The sequence below is a fragment of the Colius striatus genome, chromosome 1, assembly GCF_028858725.1.
Source record: "Colius striatus isolate bColStr4 chromosome 1, bColStr4.1.hap1, whole genome shotgun sequence".
Taxonomy (NCBI): domain Eukaryota; kingdom Metazoa; phylum Chordata; class Aves; order Coliiformes; family Coliidae; genus Colius; species Colius striatus.
This window is the reverse complement of record NC_084759.1, coordinates 153,652,723-153,672,570: the sequence shown is the minus strand read 5'-3', so window position 1 is coordinate 153,672,570 and position 19,848 is coordinate 153,652,723. Positions and strand designations below refer to the sequence as shown.

Sequence of the window (19,848 nt, the reverse complement as noted above, 5' to 3'; positions counted from 1 at the left end):
CTGATTTGTCTTTTTCACTTGCCTTTTTTTTTTTCTTTCCCAAGAATGATAATTGATCACTTCCTTGCTGACTGCCAAGGTCCCATATCTTGTGAAAAATGCAGACAGCTTGTTTAATACCGACTTGCCCGAGCAGTGGTTATGCAGCAACATCTCCTCCACAGGGTTTAGATCATTTTTAGTGTGCATTTGCTGTATGTTTATATTACATCTGGGCATTCGCTCAGCAGTGATTTGAAAACCTATTCATTTACCTTATTTCATCTAAAAGAAACTGGGACAGACTATTTGATGGCCACAACTTTATTCTCTGCAAACCGTAAGGCAACAGCTTAACCTGTTGGATGAGGCATTCCACTAGCAAGTTAGAGTTGTGTACACAGTCATCCTGAACACCTCACGTTCTCAGGGAAAGAACTTCTACCACCAAGCCAGAAAAACCTCTTCTCTCTAACCCCTCCCCAGTTCAGTTTTACAACAGGAATCAGTGAGGAATATTTGTTGTTGTCCAATCGACTGGGTATTAATTTAGCTGAAGGGCCTGACCTGCTCTAACCAGAGTGTCCAATAGAAGCATAGATAGCTCACGGAGTAGCTTGAAAATGGAACAAGTTGTTATTATGTGGCACAGAAAGAAGAACGGGACTATCAGAAGCAGCAAATAAAGTAGCATCTCACCCTCCCATACTGTCATCACTGGTTTGTTTGTACAGGACCCTTTCCCTTCATACAGTCCATACCCACAGAAATTTCTAGAGGTGTAAGCCAGAAACTATTTAGAAAAGTCAAGGTTGCCTTTCACCTCAGCCCAGGGTCCCATCATTTTCCTTCCCTACCTGAAGGATTAACATGACCATTGAATTCAGCTGGGTGTTCCTCCTGCCTCTGAAAGAAAGGTGAGATGGAGCCTGAAGAGACTACAAATGCTACCAGATATAAAAGGAAGGGGTCAGGGCTACCCAAATACCGAATCCTGGCTTGTCTGAGATTCATTTCCACAGGTCAAACCTAATTGCAGGAAGTTATGAATACTTAGCCAAAGAAGTGACAGGTCAGGGAGGATCCAGCAAAGTCTCAGTGAACAGTCCAGGATTTTTGCTCCTTCCCCTTCATGGATGTGAAATATAGGGGAAAACAATTCCTATCTTCTTCAAAGGGTTACTTTTCATACCAACATTTCAAAAGATCAATTGCCAATAAATTAAGACAGAACCAAACCCGACGTAAGTCCTGAGGGCAAGGGAAGATGCACTCCCTCTTCTGTCCCTGTCACGTTAGAAGAGCAGCTGCAACACGGTCCCTCTGGGGCAGGCTTTACCCTCACAGGAGCACCGGTGTGACATAGTTGGCAGGAAAGAGACCCAGTTCGCCACGCAGACGTCCTTTCCACCATGATGGATTGGAGCTGTCCAGGACCTCCAGGATGTCTCCACTGCGGAAGCCCAGCTCGTCGTGCTCCACAGCATCAAAGTCATACAAGGCACGGACCCATAGCGTTCGCTGGAAAGGAGACAGAGACAGGCAGAGCACCATGAGCCAGAACTCTTGAAGGTCATCCTCCCGTCACCCCTCTCATGTGCTGGTACAGATGTTCACTAGCAGAGGACAAGCAATGCTGACATTCACACCAACTTGTAATTACACCAGGAAGTGGTCAAGATCCCAGGAAGAGGGGACCAATTTACTGGGACGTGCAAGGGATGGTGCTTGGGTTCTCAGCAGCCTCAGTATAATCCTGATTATTTGCACCATAAGGTGAAAAATCAGACTGGGAGCAGGTCCTTAACAAAATAGTGTTTACGTGGCTCCGTCTCCTCCACCCTTCAGGTCAGTCGTGGTTGCCAAATTTGAAGCCAGTTATGGATGCACAGAGAAAAGCTCCTGCCTGAGTCCTGCTGGGCTATATACTCTAAGCAAATGGCGTTAGGAAGGTGAGTTGGTGTTGGTACAGGTATAGAAATGTGTCCTTGGCCAGTAAAGGACTAAGAGAGATACATCAAGAGAGCCAGCATGCAGGTGAGTCTGGAGAACATTGTAAACAGTGATTCTTGTTCTTTCAGGCACTTTTGGGGATTAAACTTTCTTTCTCTCTCCCCAAGCTCAGTCCCCTGAGATGAAAAGGACTTATGAACTGTTTGGATGTATTGTGGGTTTGCACTTTAATGAGCACTCTGGTCAGATTCTTTTTCTTACGAGAACTTTACCACAAGAAACTGGAGGCAATCTCCCGTTTTGACCAGCGATCAGATTTTAAAGGACATAGCACGGGTTTCCTTTCTGGGAAACTGTTGGCACCAAACCATGGGGCACAGACAACTTGAGAAGGGCATTTTGTGGGCACAGGTGGAGACATCTGTTTGAAGACAAACTAATATTTGCTAAACCTTCCATTCCGGGCCCTGCTTAGTCACAGCTTCTAGTTATTTGCCTGAACATACAGACCTTGTACAATTGTATTTGTGGCTTCTAGACCACTGATGGGGTGTGGCAGAGAAGGGCATGTTGTTATTCATTGCCACAACCTGAGGGATAAAAGCCGTTGTGTTTTGAGCTGGGTTATAATAATTATTTGGAACTTTTTCCAAAAGAAGACGTGTCTCTGCTTCCCAGTTTGTTCAAAATTTCCTAATCCAGTCTGTACTCTTTCGCTCACATTTGAGAAAGATCTGCTGTCCCTCCCTTCTCTCTTTGGATCTAGATTCTCTGGTTGTTCTGGATTAAGCTACACACTGCCTCAAGGAAGAGGAGCATGCCTTAGGTCACACTCCTGTGATCTGATGGAGAAATACTTTGGAGTTGGCAGTGGAATTGCAGACTGGGGCAGAGAAAGACACTATGCTCTGTGCAGGCATTCACACAGTGGGAATTTGAAGAGCAGGTCATTAGTTAAGGTCAACTGCCAGGTATGGATCCAGGTAGGGGAGCAGTCTGAGATGTCTGCAGAGACATATCTGGATCATGGCCACATCCGCTGTGCTAAGAGGTTCTGACAGATGAGGGTGACAGGCAGGTGGGTCCTGCTTTGATGACATAGTAGGTCCAAGTGATGAGTGATGACAGGTCTCAGAACTGAAGCAAAAAGTAGTGGAAGAGACAGAGTGACTAAAAGTGCGTTGTAAGAGACAAGGGGCACTGTAGCATGGCACAGTATCAGGAGGCAACTATCCATAGACCTTGAAAGGAGTGCTGTACATCTAGCTACTGTGCTCAGGAAGGCCTGGCTGTGGTGACCAAGATACTTCACAGTCCCTTGCATCAGTGGAAATAAAGCCCTTCTGGGAAAGACCATTAGGTTTTCAGAATTGTCTTCTGCTGGATTGGACCCATGCTTGATCCAAAACCATGGATGATCTTGGGCTCATTTGCATTGTTCCAGAGGCCTGATTTGTTGAGCTTATGGGAAGTTCCTTCTTCTACTAAGTCTGCATGTTAACTAAGACTGGCTTTGAGAGCAGTCCCAGATGTATGCTCATATAACACCACAGTCCTACCCTTAGAGTGACCCAGAAGCAAACTCAAGCGGCTAGGTTAGAGTCTTGAGGTTCAGAAATATCTTCTAAGATATGTCCCAATTGGTTTAATAAGTTATTCCTCATGCAACCTCTGTGCAGGTAACATTGCCCAGACTACTTGGCCATTGCCAAGGGACCCACTGAGTTTGACAGATGAGGCTTTCCAAGTACATCCACCTACCGGTGTCTGCTGCTGAAGCGGGTCTGTGTGTCTCCGTTGCATAGCTACTGCACTTGCTTGGCCATGATCCCTTAGTCCATGCAGCCCATCTTTCCTGTCCAGACTCCCACTGTATCTATCCTAGAAAAAAAAACAGCAAAAGTCATGCATAGTGCTGAGATGTATAAAGGAGGTGCTTTAAAAGTCGTTGGTGGCCAGGGAGTCAGCGTCCAACCCTCAAGTCAATCTTAAATGTTTGCTTCTGATACAGTCCCTGTACTGCAGCGTGAAAGTGATGCCCCTCATGGAAGAGGTCATCTTAGTCTGTTATATTTTGGAATTTTCATTTTAGAAGTTGACAGTTGACATTCTCAGCTGTGCTCCACACAGTTGTCAGACAAGGTTTTTTTGGCCTCTGGGACTTTTGGAGAAAACATAAAACTGTTCTAACTCATGAAAAAGTGAAAAGCCATGCTTGCCAAGGGGACTTCTGCCTATCTGGAGTTATTATGTTTCAGTCCTGCTCTTCCTCTGTCCCGGATGCTGGTGAAATGCTGATGCAGCTGACTGTATATTTGAGGACTCGCCACTTTGTTGTTTCATGGGCTGCTCCATGCTGTAAAGAAGCCTTATGACCACACATCTGAAGTCATATCAACACAAATCAGCCCAGACAGATGGAGAGAGGAAGTAAGCAACATCTAAGGAGCAAGTTCTCTCTTGTCTGCACAGCTGAGAGGTGCTGACTGTCTTCATCCCTCCAGGCCCTTAGTGCATGCACTAAGCTATTTTTAATGATAACGGTGTGACAGAATCTGTTATCATGTTAGCTCAGGTTGCAGCAGTGTTTCAGTGACACAGGGTCTAATCAGCTATGTCAATAGAGAGAAGAAAGAACAACAGCTTGTGCTTGCTTTTGTTTGTAAGCAGCTTTTGTCCTCTCCCTCTCACTGATTCCTTTCTTGCACCCACTCTTCTTAAAACTCCCTTGGTCTCATTTGTGCCTTTGTCAGCCTGAAAAGTTGCTGAGGCTTCCTGTGACTGGAGCACAATTTGCACCACACTTGTCACTGCCAGAAAGTGAGTGAACTCCATCTGGCTTTACATCTGCAAGACTTACTTCACAGATGCTTCACTCCCATGAGTGTTTCTGCTCTGAATCAAATGTGGCTCATGCATCGACTGTGCTCCAAGGAGTGGAGGCCCTCAGCTTTGTCAGAAACTTTGTATTATTCCCTCAGTAGTCCCCTGACAGGTAACACTTCTTGTCTGATGAGAAAACAGTCATTTTACAATTGTCCCTGGCCTCGTTATGTGGGAGCTCTCATGCCTTAAGGGACACGGGTTTGGATTTCTTCCCTTCAGTAGGACAAGTTCTCTCCGTGGGTGTCTCTAGCTAGAGATACAAGTCAACCCCAGGAGAACCATTTCCCCCAAATTAATCAGGAAGAACTTTGAAGACAGCACCAAGTACTGCTGATGTCCTCTCCATTCCTATGCCAGCAAAGAAGTAAAGAAACCTCACACATCAGGGATGCAACATGATGAAAGAGTGCAGAGACGGCCCAGAATAAGGAGGAAGAAGAGGAATGTTCTGAGGGAAACCAAACTCTCCTAGGATTACTATAGTAATTTCTCATCCCTGGGATGTGTTTTGTGGTGCTGAATGTCAGCAACATAACAGAAAAAAAGAATAAGGCAGCAAGGTCTCGTTTGTCCTATGAACTAGAGATGAGTTCCTGAAATCATATATGCATGTGCATGCAAGATTTGGGAGTGTCCCTTTCCTAAGCAAAGCAAAACGAGGCATGATGCCATTCCTTATTTAACAGCTTTTGGGATGAAGCCCCAAAATCTCCCTAAGAGTCCTCCCACATTCCCAGTGAAAGAGCCACAGTACACTGACTTCTATTTTTTGCTGGTTTGTCATAGTCACAGATCACAGAAATTAATAAAAGCCTGTGTATTTATTACACATCAAAAGAGCTCCCCAGGCCAACACCATCATCATTGCTATTCCCATACAAAGACCTAACTGACTCTATTTCCTAAAGCAGGTTCAGAGCAATAGATTTTTGACAAAGTGACAGTTTGCTTGCTACGAAGCAGTTAAGGCCAATATTTCGTGTGCGTGGGCTTGATGTCCCAGCCCTTTGTTCCTGGTAGTACCTGTTGCTGCTGCAGTATGGGGATAGGATGCTCTACATATCTCCTGGATATAGAAGAATGGTCTTCTCCAGCTGCTCCACCCAGATGGAATCCTTCCCTGCCCATCCGTTCCAAGCTACCACCATGCCTCTCCTGAAGGAAGAAAGATCACAAAAGTGAGGTCAGGTTTTGCTTCCACAGAATGGCAGGGGTTGGAAGGGACCTCTAGAAACCATTCAGACCAGTCCCCTGCTAAAGAAGGTTCATATCTCTCAGGTCACGCAGAAACGCATCCAGCAGGGTTGTGAAAACTTTCCCATCACATCCTTGACTGAAGCTTAGCAAGCATCGCACACTGATCACTACCACTACCATCTACTTTGGAAGATCTTCCAAAGGAAAGATCCTACTCCTCCCAAAAGAAGGACAAATCAGGAATCCTTTATTTTAGATCTTTGTCATAGCCATTCGCCATCTGAAGAGTGGGTAGTAATGGGAGGTGCTGGTCTGAAAATGTGGCCCATGATGTGGCAGAGGAGCCAACCTGTTTTTGGAAATATTACCTTTAGACGTCATTTGTCTCTGCACTGAAATCTCTATATTACTGTCATTTTATCATATGGCATCTAGAGATTTGAATTGTGAGCAGAAACCCCACTGTGACAAGTGCTAAACATACCCTGCTGAGCCCATCACCATAACAAATGTACAGAGAGTTTGCCAAAGCAAACTTGACTCCTGTTCTTTCATTTGCCTGTCTGCATCTTGAAGCAAATGCTGCTCTCTTTCCTTTCCTGCTCACAGTCAGCCCAAACAGGTTGTTTTACTGATACACATGCATGGAGTCTTCCTTTCCCCTCCCCGGACAATTCTTCGCTGTGATCTCTCATAGGTCCCATAGCCTCTATTTTATACCTTACTAATGCATTTTTAAAACTCTGCATAAGTGGTCTAGAAGGAGACAACAACACGAGCCATTTCTTCAGACTGAAAAATCTATCATCTCTCTTTGGGAGCCAGCAAGAGTGACCCACATGCAGGCTATAAAACTTTACTGCTGCAGGGAGAGAGTCACATACTTTCTGCTTTGCCTCTACCTGCACATCCTGGTAATTTAATACCAGAATCCGTTTCCCAGTAAAGCAGGATTTTTGTTACTACAGTAACCAAGCAAGTTCACTCCCAGTACTGTGTATGCAGTCTCTACTATGTAATTTACTTGTACCCTCTGGCACAAAACCAGACATTCATTGGACTGGGATTTTCTGCCTTCTGAAACATCCACTACATCTTCCCCGAGAGCACAGCTTGTCCCTGTATGTGCTATGTTCTTCTCAGCAGTACTGTTCAGTTTTTATCAGCCACTGCTCCAGGTTTTGCCCTCAGTTGTTCCACACTCTTTACTGCATTCACTCAGTAACAGAAGATGGATGATTCTTCTGAACAGACAAACTTTCGGCTGTAGTAACAGCTGCACTCTGAGTGCATTCAAGGACACTGGAAAACCAGATTCAAATTCTTCTCAGACACAACCTACCAGTCACCTGCGTACTTGCCCTTATGAAATCTAGGCATTTCAATAAGGTAAGTCCTTGCTTCCCTTGGATGTGTAATTTCAGCTCTGGAGCTTTAGCACAGCTTTAGTAAAGCATCTCTATGCAGATTTGCAGCACTGCTTATTGCTATCTAAAACAGAAGCAGAAAATTCTGCTCAATTATATAACTGAATGCCATAAAAATCCATGTTGCAGGGCCCACCAGTGTAGTGATGTGACTGGATTTCCAAGGACAGGTTTTCCCCCTGTCACCTTGAGACACTCTCATGGGCTGAAACCTCCACAGAAAAGTTTCTGAGAAGTTCCTAAGGATAGTTTGTCTTCCTTTACCTTCTCTTCTCGGCTGTTGTCCCTCAGGAGGATCTGCTTCTGCCTGGAAATGGAAGTTGTCTTGTAGTAGTCTACCAGCTTGTTTAGCGAGTGGAATTTCTCTGTCCATAAGTAATAGTTACCCTTTGAATCCCTCATCACTTTGAAGTGTTGCACATCATCTTCATGCCTGGATCCATTTGGAAAAGGAAGAGATCATCAACCAGATCACACTTTTGTCTTTTTTTGAAAAAGGTTTTTCCAGAAGGGTAGCAAAGCTTCTTGCTTGGCCAAACCTAGACTTCTGGAAAGTAAAGCAATGGCAGTCCTTGTGTGTACTGGACCTAGATGTGGCTCTAAATTTCAAAAGACTCATCAGCTTGCAAACATAGAGTGCCACAGGGCTGCCTAGTCACAAAGCACTATCAGAACAAAGCATAGGGTTTTAAAGCTTCTCCTTTGAAATAAAAGCCAGAGGAGCTTTCAGGGCCACAAATACTTAATAGCTTAATTCCCTACTTTGCACGGGAGACAAAGGTGCAGCTGTAGTCTTCCTACTAGCAGGTTCCTGTTAACATCCAGTCTACACTGACTAGAAGAGATACATTACATCTTCTCATATCATTAGCATCGTACCTTTTCATACCACGATAGACATAGTCACATGAAGCCACACATACAGAGTTTTATAATTGTATAATACCTAGTATAATATAATTGCTACTGGCAATTATGTTATATATCCAAAAGAAAAAACCAAAATAAGGAATTATTAGTTGCTGTTATAAGCCATATTAACAGTCTCAACCTTCTGTCCCTACATCCCCTCTACAACTCCCCTCCTATTAGCTCTTGTCTGACTTGGACGATGCCTCTTTGCACCAGATGTGATCTGGTTTTCACACCCACCTCCTCACTCTGTACAACTCAAAACACTCGTCTCAGAGGCTACATCTGCAGAAATAAACTAAACTAAATGGGGACTGAGTGCTATCCTGGAGTGCTACACTCACACAAGCTGTTAAAACATGACCGTGATTTTGGTCTAAAGCGAAAAGCTTTCCCTAGATAGTACTGGGTCATGGTTAGGGGAACAGATTGGCCCAGGAACTGCTCACAATGAGCTGCTTGAATACAGCTGATCTGTTCTGTGAGGTGAAGAGGGTTTAGCCACATGAATCTGAGCTCTGCCACGTTGCTTGACCTCAGGGCCAGAGAAGGAGCCTGAATGTACTTAGTTTATTGGCGTTTATTCCTGTAGATGTAGCCAGAATATTTTCCTGCATTTCCCCCAGATGATACTTTTTTGAGCCCTCTGAATCAGAAAGTGGATACTTGCTTGGAAAACACATTGCTAACTGCTACTCTAATTTAAAACTGGTTACCAATTGTATGACTGAAAATTGGGAAACCAACCAACCATCATTTAAGAGCTCTGCTTTGAAGCAAACGCTCTGACAAGGGCTGGGCTACAATAAGTTGCTGAAATGCAGCTAGGTGGCAAGCAACTAGAAAGCTATTCCTGTCCAATGGCTGTTAGTGACCTATGGGAAAACGTTAACAATATAATAGCCACCTCTTAATGGGTTGTAGTGGAATTCTTGGATTCAGTAACCAGAGCTGTCAGGGGATTAAAACGAACAGAAGGCACATGTTTTGCACTGTGCAAGATGTCTCATGTACCGTTCTGCTTTGCTGCAGGTCTTTCAGAGAAACAGGTCATCAGTGGGTACAGCTTTGGAAGGGAGCATTCACTGTGTCACTTGAAAAGGGGCAAAACCATCTGGGAATCAGATGCCCAATTTGTTCTTATTTGCAACGCAGCAACACTGCCAGTGACTGGCATAATGCAAACTTCCCAAGAGGCTACATCACATTAGGAATCCAGTCGAGAGAAGGCTTGGGGACCCCATCAAACAGAAAAAGTATCAGGACAAATCTGTGAGAAGCAGATACCTGACAGAGATGGAGAAGTCACCATGAGAGTTCTGACTGGCTCGGACGATGAAAGAGCCAACTCCTTTGCTCATGAGGATGTTCTCTGCTTCATGGCGGGATATCCTCTCATCAAACCAGCTGTCAAGTGGGAAAAATCATGGAGACGTGAATAACGAATGTGAACTGAGGTGAGGAACAAAACAGTTGAGGGTAGGGAGAATGTGAGTAAGTGGGGTGGAGGAAAGCCAAAACAAAAGGATGAGAGGAGCCCACATGACTACTCCCAGTGGCCACGTACATGCTAAGGTACAGTGTTTTGATGGGTGCAGATCATTTTCTTTGAGCAGTAAAAGCACGTAGATGCAAAGAGAACAATGTAAGTAAGCTTTGGCCTGCTAAAAAGCGACACAGCTGAAACTGTAATTACAGGCACAGTACAGTAAGGTGTTTGTCAGAGAAACTTTAAATTACAAACCTCTATGCATATATACTTACAGACATAACTCTCAGACATATACATCAAATTGCTTTTGGTAAGGTGATGGAAAATTACTGGACTATGATGGATATATTGCAAGGGATACGCATAAATTTTTAGCAGAAGCGAGCCATGAAGGTTTTAGTGTTAATAAATTGGTTCCTGCAAGAGTTATGATATCACAAAAATCGCAGAAACACAGAATACATAAACACATTTCTGTAAATTTAGCCAGGCATAACAAATAATAGTATAAAGTGCTGGACAAATAATGAAAAAGTCACCATAAATAGTAAAACAGCGCAGCTTCAATAGGATTTTTTCAGTAATCATCATGTACACTTATATATGCCCACTGCACAGCTAATAAGATCTACAATCTGCAGTCATCCACTTTTATGTAATACTTAATTGCCTACATTGCATTAAAACGAAGGACTGATAGTTTCAGAAGCTCTGTCCTTTTCACTTTGGGGTTTTGCTATACTTCTCCTTACTATGACCACAGTTTACCTATGTATCATTAGCAAAGGGAAATCAGACTTTAATCAGCATCGATAACTGATCTCTAAGATTGCTTGACAAGATAAAGATGGGAAAAAAAGCATCCCATCAAAAACAGGACACAGCTTTCTTCCCTACATCTGCTTCTAGCATCTGGCCTGAGCTGCTTCAAAACGCAGACCTGCTACTCTTAGAAAAGCACCAAAGTGGAAATATTTCTTCGCAGCTCTTGCACAAAGAAGCATCATGAGAAAAATGTGTGTGAAAAAAGAAGTTGCCAGTGTTCCTGTATGATGCCACAGCTCTGTGAATGACAGAACAGGAACAACTGTCTGAGAGACGCTGTGGCCCCCCAAGGCCCAAGAGTACAAGCCCATTTTTGCACAGCAAACTAATAATGTCCTTAAGCTCAGCCAAGCAGGTCAGCTTGTGTCCAGAAAGGCTGGTAAGTGCCACCTCCAAAGGGGTCAGTGGCATTTATTCATACCCCCAGTCTCCCAGCCTGCTTGCTCAGGGCACTGGTGTGTTACAGCTAACAGTGCCGGCCTTGGTGCACGCTCTGCTCAAATGCTGCAGCGGTTTTCCCAGAGAGGACAATTAGAGGGGCTTGAGGGAACGTTTGTGACAACTGAGAGGCAAAGGCTGTGGAGGTGGTTGATGTGTGTGTGGGGGAAGGGGACTATGTGTGAGAGTGTGTGTGGGTGAGGGGGGTGTGTATGGGGGGTGATGTGTGTGTATGTGTGTGGGGTGATGTGTGTGTGGGGGGGATGATGTGTCCGTGAGGGATGATTTGTGTGGGGGATGATGTGTGTGTGTGTGGAGTGATATGTGTATGTGGGGTGATTTCTGTAGGGGTGGTGTGTGTGTGTGTCGTGTGTGAGGTGGTGTGTGTGGGGGTTGATGTGTGTGTGTGTGGTGATGTGTGTGTGGTGATGTGTGTGTGTGTGTGAGGTGGTGTGTGTGTGGGGGGTTGTGTGTGGTGTGTGGGGTGATGTGTGTGTGTGGTGGGTGATGTGTGTGGGGGTTGATGTGTGTGTGTGTGTGTGATGTGTGTGAGGGGATTGATGTGTATGAGGTGGTGTGTGTGGGGGGTGATGTATGTGTGGGGCGGTGTGTGTGTGTGGGGGATGTGTCCATGGGGAGTGATGTGTCCGTGGGGGGGGCGATGTGTGTGTGTGGGGTGATGTGTGTGTGGGGTGGTGTCCATGTGGGGGTGATGTGTGTATATGTGGGGGGTGTGTGACGTTGCGCTGCCCCCTAGTGTGTCGAGAGAAACTCACAGGCTCTTGTCTGGAGCGGGGCGCGGGGGGAAACGAGGATGGGAAGAGGGAGTTAAACGTGGCTATGAACCAGGGGGAGGAGAAGGAATTACATTTCTAGAATTCGCTTTCAGCAGCGATCTCTTGCTCTGCCTTTTGTGCTCAGCCTGTGTTGCCAAGAGCGCACACTGTGACCGTTCTCCTCCTGCCTGAGGTGATCCCTGCTGCCGCATCCCATCACTGCTGCTCCCTCACTGGGAAGGGACAGAGGGCACTGAAAACCCTTCAGCTCTGAAAGAACAGACAATGCTTCAAGGTAGCAATAAAGTGCACTGGCAGAACTGTATATAGCATTATGGCAACCCTTGCCAGACTTAAACTGTAATGTGTTGCAGCCAGTGCTTCCCTGGTTGTGTCTTCCTTCATAGAATCATAGAATCATAGAATCATAGAATCATAGAATCATGCTCTTGACAGCACTCTGGAAACACACATGGTGGTGCACACAGTTTCCAAGACACTTACGGGGGAACGTGAAAATCAATGAAGTTCTTCGGAACATAGCCCTCTTGACTTCTGAGCTCAGCCTTGTACCACTCTTCCTGCGAGCTCAATACCTGCAATGCAGAAATGCATGGAATAAACATGTCTCCTGAGAAAGTAACCGAGATTCTGTCAGAAACCTAGAATTTCTTGTAAGAATAGAAGAAAACTCCACATATGCTCTTTTTCCCGCCCACTGTGCAGCAAAGTTAGTGGCTTATGACCACTTCAGAGCAAACAAAACATTAAAGAAGACTAAGTAGGATTAGAAGGATTGCTTTGTTCATCTGAATGTCTGTTGAGGTGGCTGGAGATGCCATCTGTGTGTCACTGATGCCTGCAAAATGGAGAAATTCAGCTCTGGAGAACTTAATGGGGGTTTAAGGAGTTCTTAGTGCTGCTTTTAATTGTTGGTACTGGAGCATCTCAGTTTCACAAGGGAGTGAAAAAAAATCAGTGAAACCTCTGACATGGCTATGGAGGGATCTATCTCTGTGAGTGTGTGTCCACAGATATCACCATGTGCTCTCATGCCTCAGTTCTCAAGAGATTTAGTGGCTTAAGTCTTCAGCTGCCTTGAGCTTTGCCAAGGTAGTTAAAAGGAGGCAAAAAGTTTTTTAAAGCCACTATTACACCTGAGAGACTGTGGAATAGCAGAAAGACAGTCCACAGCACACACTGGAGCAGCTTCAAGTGTGCTTACGTTAATGTTGATTGCAAGGGTCCTTAGGGACTGCACTGCTGGCCAAGGACTGCCCTGCTGAGCAGGGACTGGCCCAAATTCACTGCTCCCTAGTTGATAGCCCCTGATGCAGCCCTAGGCTAGAGGAGACAGGACAGGGATACAACCACATTGTGATTTTACTGCAGATGTTGTGGTCTTTGGTATTCAGTTTGACATTCCAACTCCTGGGACAGGATTCCGCTTTATGAAATAGAACATATTTCTGTTCTCTTTGGTTTTGGAGAGGAGCCTGCAAGCATGAGCCATGACAGTTTTAAAAGGAGAATGCAAGTGGGAAAGGCTTAGTTTAAAATCTATTGTTAACAATCATAATACTTGTTTTGTATATCTCATGTTTTTGGGAGCCTAATGCACATTCTAACTGCTTGGTGTTGGCAACAGGATGTTGCTGTCTCTGAGGCCAATTCTCCATTGCCTTATCTGACATTTCTTTTTAATGCATTTGGATACAGAAAGGTTGGGGAATAGGAAGCTGTGGAGTTCCCTGATTGTATAGTTATTGTTTCCACTAACCCTGGGTGCCAGATTAAGGCTCTTTATTGCTACTGTGGCCAACCAAAGAGGATGATAGCCACTCCTTGCTCATGCTCAGACCCTGCTCTGTTGACAGCAACATTTCCAGAAAGACCCACCTGCTGGTTGTCGTTGCAGGGCTGGCAGGTTTCTCTCCGTGTGTCATCCTCTCAGAGAAGGATGTGGAGAGGTGTGAGAGGGTGGATTTCCTCCTGTCACTGCTGGTTGAGGGCCTCATGTTTCCTGTTTTCTAATCTCTACATCAATACTATTCATCTTATCTCCTTTATAAATCAGAAAAGACAGCCAGCAGGTTGTGCAGGCAGCAAGAGGGGGCTCGTGAAAGGGTATGAACGCATGTGTGTGCTTGCCAGAGGAGAGATGTTACTCAGGCTAATTTACTGTTACTATGGTTTGGGCGGCTAAGCTGTTATTTTGTGTACCTCAAGGACTCTAAAGCAAGAGGTAGTTTAGCTCTTCTGGAAGTGAAGTCTACGTGACAACTAATAATAATACCGGTGTGTAGTGCTATTCGACACTTTTAGTCAGTAGCTTTCAAAGTACTCTGAAAGGGAACTCTAGTTTATAATGATTTTACAGGAAGGAAAACTGAGGAACAGAAAGAAAAGTGATCTGGCCAACACCATCATCCCAGTCAGGGACTTGATGAAATCAGAGCCTCCTGAGGAAGAATGTATCAGGAAAAGAACACAGGACAGTAGGGATGTGGGAACTATTTTTGACCTAAGGAAAGATTAAGAATGACAGTATTCATCTACATTGAAGAGAGGTGGTGATTTCTCCAGAACCTTCTCATAGCTCTCTGGATAAATGTGGAATTTGATCTGAATTAGTTCTGCATGCAACCAGCTTTGTCTAAGCTTCAATAATTAAAAGGTCAATAAAATAGAAAACGTTGGTGACAGAAGAGGCAAGACAGAGGCCCAGTTTCTTGTTATTAACTGTAATAGTTAGGACTGTACAGGGAAGTAGTGAAGGCTTCTTGGCCAAACAATGGTCTAGCTCCTATTGTTATACTTCACTCCTTTGGACAATGGAGGGGTTAATTCCTTAGAGAGGAGTTATAATCAGGCATTTTCAACTGAAACAGAAAGGCTACGCTGGGGGCTGCGAAGTGGATAAATAATTAGTGTGGAGCAGCATGTGACTTCATCTGTGGGACTTCCGTAGTGTTAGCAAGAATGGTTCTGCCATAACACATGTAAATCAACTTTAGAGAGTTCTCAAATGCTCTGTATTGCATATGATCAACTTCATTTCTGCCATTCCCCACTGCTACACTCCTGCAAGAATATAATATTATCAGCCCAGAACCTCTCAAACTCTTCCATTGTGTGTGTAACAGACAGTCTCACGGACTTTTTTCCTTCTGTTTACAATTGCCTAAAATCCCTGTGGCAACTGATAGTAATTACTTTCAGTGAAAAGTTAGAGATAATTTCTATAATGCATGGTAACTATATTTTTAAAACTTTAAGACCTGGAAATAAGGAAGACAGCAATCCCTCTGGGCCACACTCATCCTGCCTGCCTTTAGACACAGTCATCCCAAATGCAGTCACCCTAGACTTCCTACAGAGTCAATGAAAACAGACAGGACCCTCAAAGTCTGTCTACCAAAGAACTGAATCTCTCTCTCAGAAAAGGTACTTATCCTTCTCTACTGACTCCTGGAGGACTGTAGAACAGCTGCATCCATAGTCTGTGAACCTAAAATCAAGTGAAGTGGACACAGACTCGGGTATCCTTGGAATTGTTGGTTGACTTACAGCACGCCCTATAAAAGACAAGTAGCCTACATTTGTAGGATTTGCAAAGTTTATAAAGGTCTGTTTTCATCTGTTTTGTCAAGGCAAATGGAAGTGTAGAAAGATTTGTCAGCACTGACTCAGAGATGCTGTTTAGTCAAGCACTTACCTTCAGCATATCCCCAGCTTGGAAGCTCAACTCATCCTCTCCAGAAGCATTGAAATCAAACTTGGCAATGGCTTCCATACTGTGTCTTGGTGGTAGAGCAAAGCTGGAAGAAGTATATGCTTGTCAACATCTAGGAGATTTGTACATGCATTAACCATTGGCGGACATTAGTTACTAGACATGGAAAGACATTAGCAGGTAGAAGAGGTGGCAAGAGCAAGAGGCTATAATTAGCTCAAGGCAATAGTTTGAACAACTCATTGTGTGTGCTCAGTCCAACAGATCTCTCAAGTTTGCACACATCACCCAAATCAACTGGTAGCAGAGAGAAACCTGTATAGACCAACCACTACTCTGTCACAGTTCCCAAAAAAGCAAGTAACTCTGTCATGCAATAGAAGAACACTTTTGCCAGCTACTGTGACTTGCTCCTTATCTCCAGAGTACACCAAATTGAGGACAAAGTGAACCACCTGCAATGAATTCAATTAATTTAATTTTTTCTTAGGAGGTAGGGGCCACAGTACTGAAGGCTGCATGTTCTTTCTCTGTGATGGCTTAGCACGGGTGGCCACAATTTTCAGATAGGAAAAATTGTTTGCAGAAAGGCTGTAATCCCTATTTTGAAGCAGGCAGGTAGTGAAACTGTAGCACTGACAAATTTTAGGCATGCAATTACTCTACTTCAGTTTTGGTAACCCAGGAGCCTGAAATCAGACAGCCTGCAAACCAAAGCCCGCTTGTCGTCGGTGGAGCAGATGTGGCAGGGGAAGTAGCAACGTAAGCTTTGCTTCTTCACCACTTCCTGCTCATGTAACTCAGATGAACCCCAGCAGGGCCACTTCTGTAGTCAACGGAGCTTCTCATTCCCATGGCTGTCTCACGGACCCTGCAGTCCAGTGGAGAGGCTGCCCGTGATAACAGGAGAAGTAAACAGGCAGTGCCATGTGAAGCAAGCGTGCTGCTGGTAGATGCTCTTGCAGCCCAGCTGGTGAAGACCATCAGACAGCTCCAACATAGAAGTGATTTTTATGGTTAATAAGCTGGATTTGTTTATGAACAATGATGTTCAAGGCTCCATTACCTAACATGCCTCCATAAAAACACCCAGACTTGAAGAAGGGCTAACCTGCCTGATCCAACACATTCTTAACCAGAAGGCCCTAGAAAGAAACTGTATGAACAATCCTAGTTAGGAAGCTGCTTCTTGTCTACTGTTAGAACTGAGACAAGTTCCCCAAGATATAAAGTCCTGCTACCAAACAAGCTCCAAAATGATATCACTTTGAAATCAACAGGCTACTATAACCCTTGTCCTCTGCAATACCTGCTGTAAGCTTCTTCTTCTGACACACAACTCAGGGATTTAACCACCTGTGTACCATAGATCCAAGGCCCAGCTCTGATTCAGTGCAACTTGACTTAAATCGCAGAGAAAGAGGTGGGAGAGAAAAATTATAGACAGAGGTAGAGCTGTTGGGACAGCATCAGGCCGGGGACTCAAGAGGAAAAACACCAACACACAAAAGTATAAAACCACAGAGGAAAAACAAAACCACAGGAGGTTTAGTTGGGTTGGTCAGTCTAACTGAGGATCAGTCATCAATTAGGTTGAGTTGTCAGTGCTATCAGTCCTGACTCAGCTGGTGGCAGACGGCAACCAAGGAGGCTGACTCCTCCTGATTGATACCTGCATCACCAACAAAGACCCTTAGTGTGCATTTACACAGGTGAGGAGTATGCTAATGCTTAGCCTAATATTTCATTAAATCCTAGCTAGCTTCTCTGTGTGTTAATGGTACAAACCAGTTATTTATTGGCCAGGTTGTCTACTTCCCACTTGCAGAGTCCCTTTGCACTTGCCATAAATCGCTGGAGAGTAGTTCTGAGATAGTCACATCTCATTTCTAAGTGTATAAAAATCTTCACGTATTTCCCATTGGGTTCTGTTATCCCCATCTTTTTTGCTGCTTATAGGTGAACTTGTGTTCCTGTGACTGACGTGAACTATGCGACACCAGGGCAAATTTTTAGCAGTCCAGAGACTGCTCTGCTTTTTCAGCATGAACCTGTCCTGCAACAACTAGGGTTGTTTCAGGATTGGGGCTTTCGTGTGGGCTGGAATACTTCTATTCCAGATGGTTGCCTTAGAGTTTTATCAACATACATCAATACCAAACTACAACACCTGACATTTTACCAGGGTGCTTTATTCCCAGTCTTCAGCTTTCCAGCTGTTCCAAACATTTTCACCCCCTTACCTCTCTGTTGACTTACTGATGCCTTTTAAATTATACTTGAGATGCTCCTTGCAGATTTGCAAATGTAGCTTAGTTTTGCTCTCTGATTGTTCCACTCTTATTCCAGACATTGCTGTTAACTTTGCAGACACAACTCAGGCCTGATCTGGTAACTGTCCTCTATATTTTGGAGCCCCCATCTATAAACTCTCACAGACAGTGTGAGCACCTTGCGTGCTAACAGGGTGTATGGGTATTAAATCAAAGGTAGTTAATCTCTGAGAGAATTAGCTAAACAATGTTACTCTTTCATGCAAGAGAACTGAAGAAAAAGACTAATGGAGAATTACTTTAATAAAGGATGTTTTCAGTGTTTTATCTTGCAGCGGTGGGCTGCTGCAGAGAGATCAAAGCCAACAGTGCAGATGAGTCCTGGAACTCATAAATACAGAGCATTAATCTCAGTTTGAGAAAAAAAACCCCACTTAAAAACAAGAAACCGTTTAAATACAAATCCTGCCTTTGATTTTTGCCCGGTAGTCACAGAAGAGGCAGTAAGTGTTCTCTCTGCAGGGGGCAAGAGGGGAAAGAGCCTTTCATTTTTCAGTATCCCAAGCACTAAAGGTACTATTGAAGATGTGACCTCTCAAAAGGAGAAGAGTTTGTGAAACAGTTAAAGTCTCCTCTCTCATCTCCTTTTCAGTTTCAGCAATCCCAACCTTGGGGAGAGACCAGGAGACAGATACCTCTTCAAACAATCTAACACATGGATTAAATGTGCTTTTCATTGCCAGCAGCTGGATTTAGAAGTGACTCAAATACCATACACAGTGTTGGTTGTGTTGATAAATCAGCAATGCAGTAATTCTGTGGCCTTAAGCTCTTCCCCCACCAACTACTAAAGCAACACTAGCCAATAATCCTGTCTTTGAACTCCAGCCTACCACTTTTCATCACCTGAACTTCAAACCAGTTCCATTTTTCTGATCCTGTTCCTCACTCCATCTGCAACTCAATAATCCTTGCTCCGCGTGGGTCAGTGCTGGGCCCTCATGAAAACTCCCTCGCCAGGGGCTCATTCTTTCCCTCTCTGCGTGTGTGTGACTGAGCACCACCCCACAGCACAGGGAGACGGTGATTTTTTTTTTGTTATTGTCAAAACCTAGATTTCTTGAGCACCTTTTATCCCGAAGGACAGCACTGCAGTCTGTACATAGAACTCCAGATTCTGCTTTTAACTGCCTGGTGCAACTCCTCTAAGCTTTCAAATAACTAGGGACAATTTTAGGCTGTGCATAATGTTCTGTGTGAAAATCACCTTTGTATAGAGTTTAGCATGAAGTCTATGCAATGTTCAAAGGAGGATTTTTCAGTTCTGAGTGTGAGTTGACCAGTACTCTCCATTTTGTGCTGGCTCTCTGCATGGAGGTAAATTTTCTCTGTGGTTCCCCATTGTAATGAGGTGGATCCAAGGGGCATAAGGTTACTGCAGTTGTGTGGGATCGGTGCAGCAGAAGGTTCATAAAAGGAGAAATCAAAAGCAGCATGGCTTTGAGAGCACTAGGTAGCTCTTTTAGTTTGGCAGAATGCCATTCCCTAAGCAAGAGTACGAGCACCTTTCCTATGAGCAAAAGAGCCAAGGCCTAAACCACATCAGCAAGCAACATAGTCTGACAGTAGCATCTCAAAGAGCTTAACACTGTTACCCTACACCAAGTTGGGTCAAAATTCAGTAATAACCATGCCAGGGAAGGTTACCACCTATGAAGAGTTTACCACTCAGGGACCACCTGCACTCAGTCTGGTTCAATCTCACATATTAACATCACAGAAGGAGGGCATAGTTGCAACAACATGCCCACTTGAAAGAGCCCTATGAATAAAAGTTTTTATTTTTATGCCTGCAGCACACAAATCTCCAGCCTGCAGCTCCATCCAGTGAGGTTTTTTGCACCAAGATATACAGTGCTAGCCGCTGCCTTTGTTCAGCTCTGCAAGAACAACC

At 44.4% G+C, this 19,848-nt stretch overlaps 1 protein-coding gene across 3 annotated transcripts in view; it reads right to left on the bottom strand.

Annotated features, from left to right (window-relative positions):
• Positions 1–287: 287 nt before the first annotated feature.
• Positions 288–19,848, bottom strand: part of GRAP2 (GRB2 related adaptor protein 2) — a 40,877-nt gene continuing 21,316 nt past the window's right edge. For 2 of the 3 annotated variants that reach the window (XM_061988956.1, XM_010208293.2), the window contains exons 2-8: positions 15,604–15,706; positions 12,390–12,481; positions 9,642–9,761; positions 7,707–7,875; positions 5,842–5,973; positions 3,694–3,813; positions 288–1,500 (exon numbers count right to left, since the gene is read on the bottom strand). In XM_061988956.1, the coding sequence (XP_061844940.1) occupies positions 1,321–1,500; positions 3,694–3,813; positions 5,842–5,973; positions 7,707–7,875; positions 9,642–9,761; positions 12,390–12,481; positions 15,604–15,681 (891 nt within the window). In that variant the 5' untranslated portion in view covers positions 15,682–15,706 and the 3' untranslated portion in view covers positions 288–1,320. The remainder of the gene's footprint in view (positions 1,501–3,693; positions 3,814–5,841; positions 5,974–7,706; positions 7,876–9,641; positions 9,762–12,389; positions 12,482–15,603; positions 15,707–19,848) is intronic. The other variant, XM_061988957.1, reaches the window with a different exon arrangement.